The sequence below is a fragment of the Octopus bimaculoides genome, chromosome 3 (genome assembly GCF_001194135.2).
Source record: "Octopus bimaculoides isolate UCB-OBI-ISO-001 chromosome 3, ASM119413v2, whole genome shotgun sequence".
NCBI classification, from domain to species: Eukaryota; Metazoa; Mollusca; class Cephalopoda; order Octopoda; family Octopodidae; genus Octopus; species Octopus bimaculoides.
In genome coordinates, this window is record NC_068983.1 from 162,007,011 (window position 1) to 162,008,333 (window position 1,323).

General features: G+C 38.0%; 1 protein-coding gene across 1 annotated transcript in view; it reads right to left on the reverse strand.

The window, feature by feature from the left end:
- Positions 1-1,323, reverse strand: part of LOC106867199 (aquaporin) — a 45,180-nt gene that overhangs the window by 11,041 nt on the left and 32,816 nt on the right. Inside the window, exon 4 of the mRNA XM_014912005.2 lies at positions 316-396. Within this exon, the coding sequence (XP_014767491.1) occupies positions 316-396 (81 nt within the window). The remainder of the gene's footprint in view (positions 1-315; positions 397-1,323) is intronic.

Here is a 1,323-nt window from a genome sequence, read left to right on the forward strand (position 1 = left end):
CGTGATCAAATCTTGCATTCGGGAATGTGGAAGTATCCCGCGGTGATTTGACATGGCGATAAATCTTTATTCTCAAATGAGAAACACAGCTCTGCATCCAATTCCTCATCTAACTTTCGGTTTCTTTCCATTTTCTGTTACTGCTCTGTCGAGAATTGCAGGAGAAAAACTCTAAATGTCCGAGCCAGGCTTTTGTGCGAACTCTAATACGAAGTTTTCGACGAAATAAAGCTAAAATGGTTAATGCAGCACTAAATATGTCGCAGAAAAGATAGAAAGATAGAGTAAAGTACTGCTAAAGACAGAACCACTTACCCAATGATATGCCCAGTAATTGGCAGCAGCAGCAGATCCAAGGGAGCGAGCAGGATTGATACTAGATCCAGTTAAATGTAGCTAAAAACAGAAAATAAACAAAAATCATATTTAGGATTGAAACTGATGTCTCTTATATACCATAACTCCTGCTTTCCAACTTGGATTGGACAGGCAACATTATGTCATCCATGCACAAGTTATAATCGAATGTTCAAGGAGATCGAAGCAAATCGATTATATCCTTACACTACAAGTCTAATAATTACGTATCAAAGACAATATTATTATTATTTTTATTGTTTTTGTTGCTTTTGTTGTTGTTGTTGTTGTTATTAAGGCAGCGAGCTGGCAGAATCGTTAGCACGCTGGACGGAATACTCAGCAGTATTTCGTCTGTTTTTACGTTCTGAGTTCAAATTCCGCCGAGGTCGACTTTGCCTTTCATCCTTTCGGGGTCGATAAAGTAAGTAGCAGTCAAATACTGACATCGATCTAATCGACTGGTCCCCTCCCCGCAAATTTCAGGCCTTGTGTCTATAGTAGAAAGGATTTCCAGACGGCCAACCCTTTAATAATTACTTTCTTTTAATACTTTTAGTAATTGTTATATACCGAATTAATAAGCAGCTTTCTCCATTATAGTTTATAAACACCTTCCACGCTGCAATTGTTTTCGTTCCAGCACACGATCTCAGATCAGGTCACTTGCTATGCAAGTACATCTCAGTATATATATATATATAATTTGTAATGATGTAATGATGTAATATGATCCTAATATCACCATAAACTAGTAAAGAAGCTAGAGCACGCTCGCGCACCGAGTTTTAACGTTCTAGCACTGCTGTAAACAACGGAAGTGAGCTAGAGCTTTAAAACTTAGTGCGCGTGCACTGCAGAGTGTAAGGTCAATATGTGTCAAGCGGCTTTACTCTGCGTTCTTTAGTTTCGTTACTATGGCAATATTTTGGATAGTTATTGATCAAACCTCCTATATATATGTAT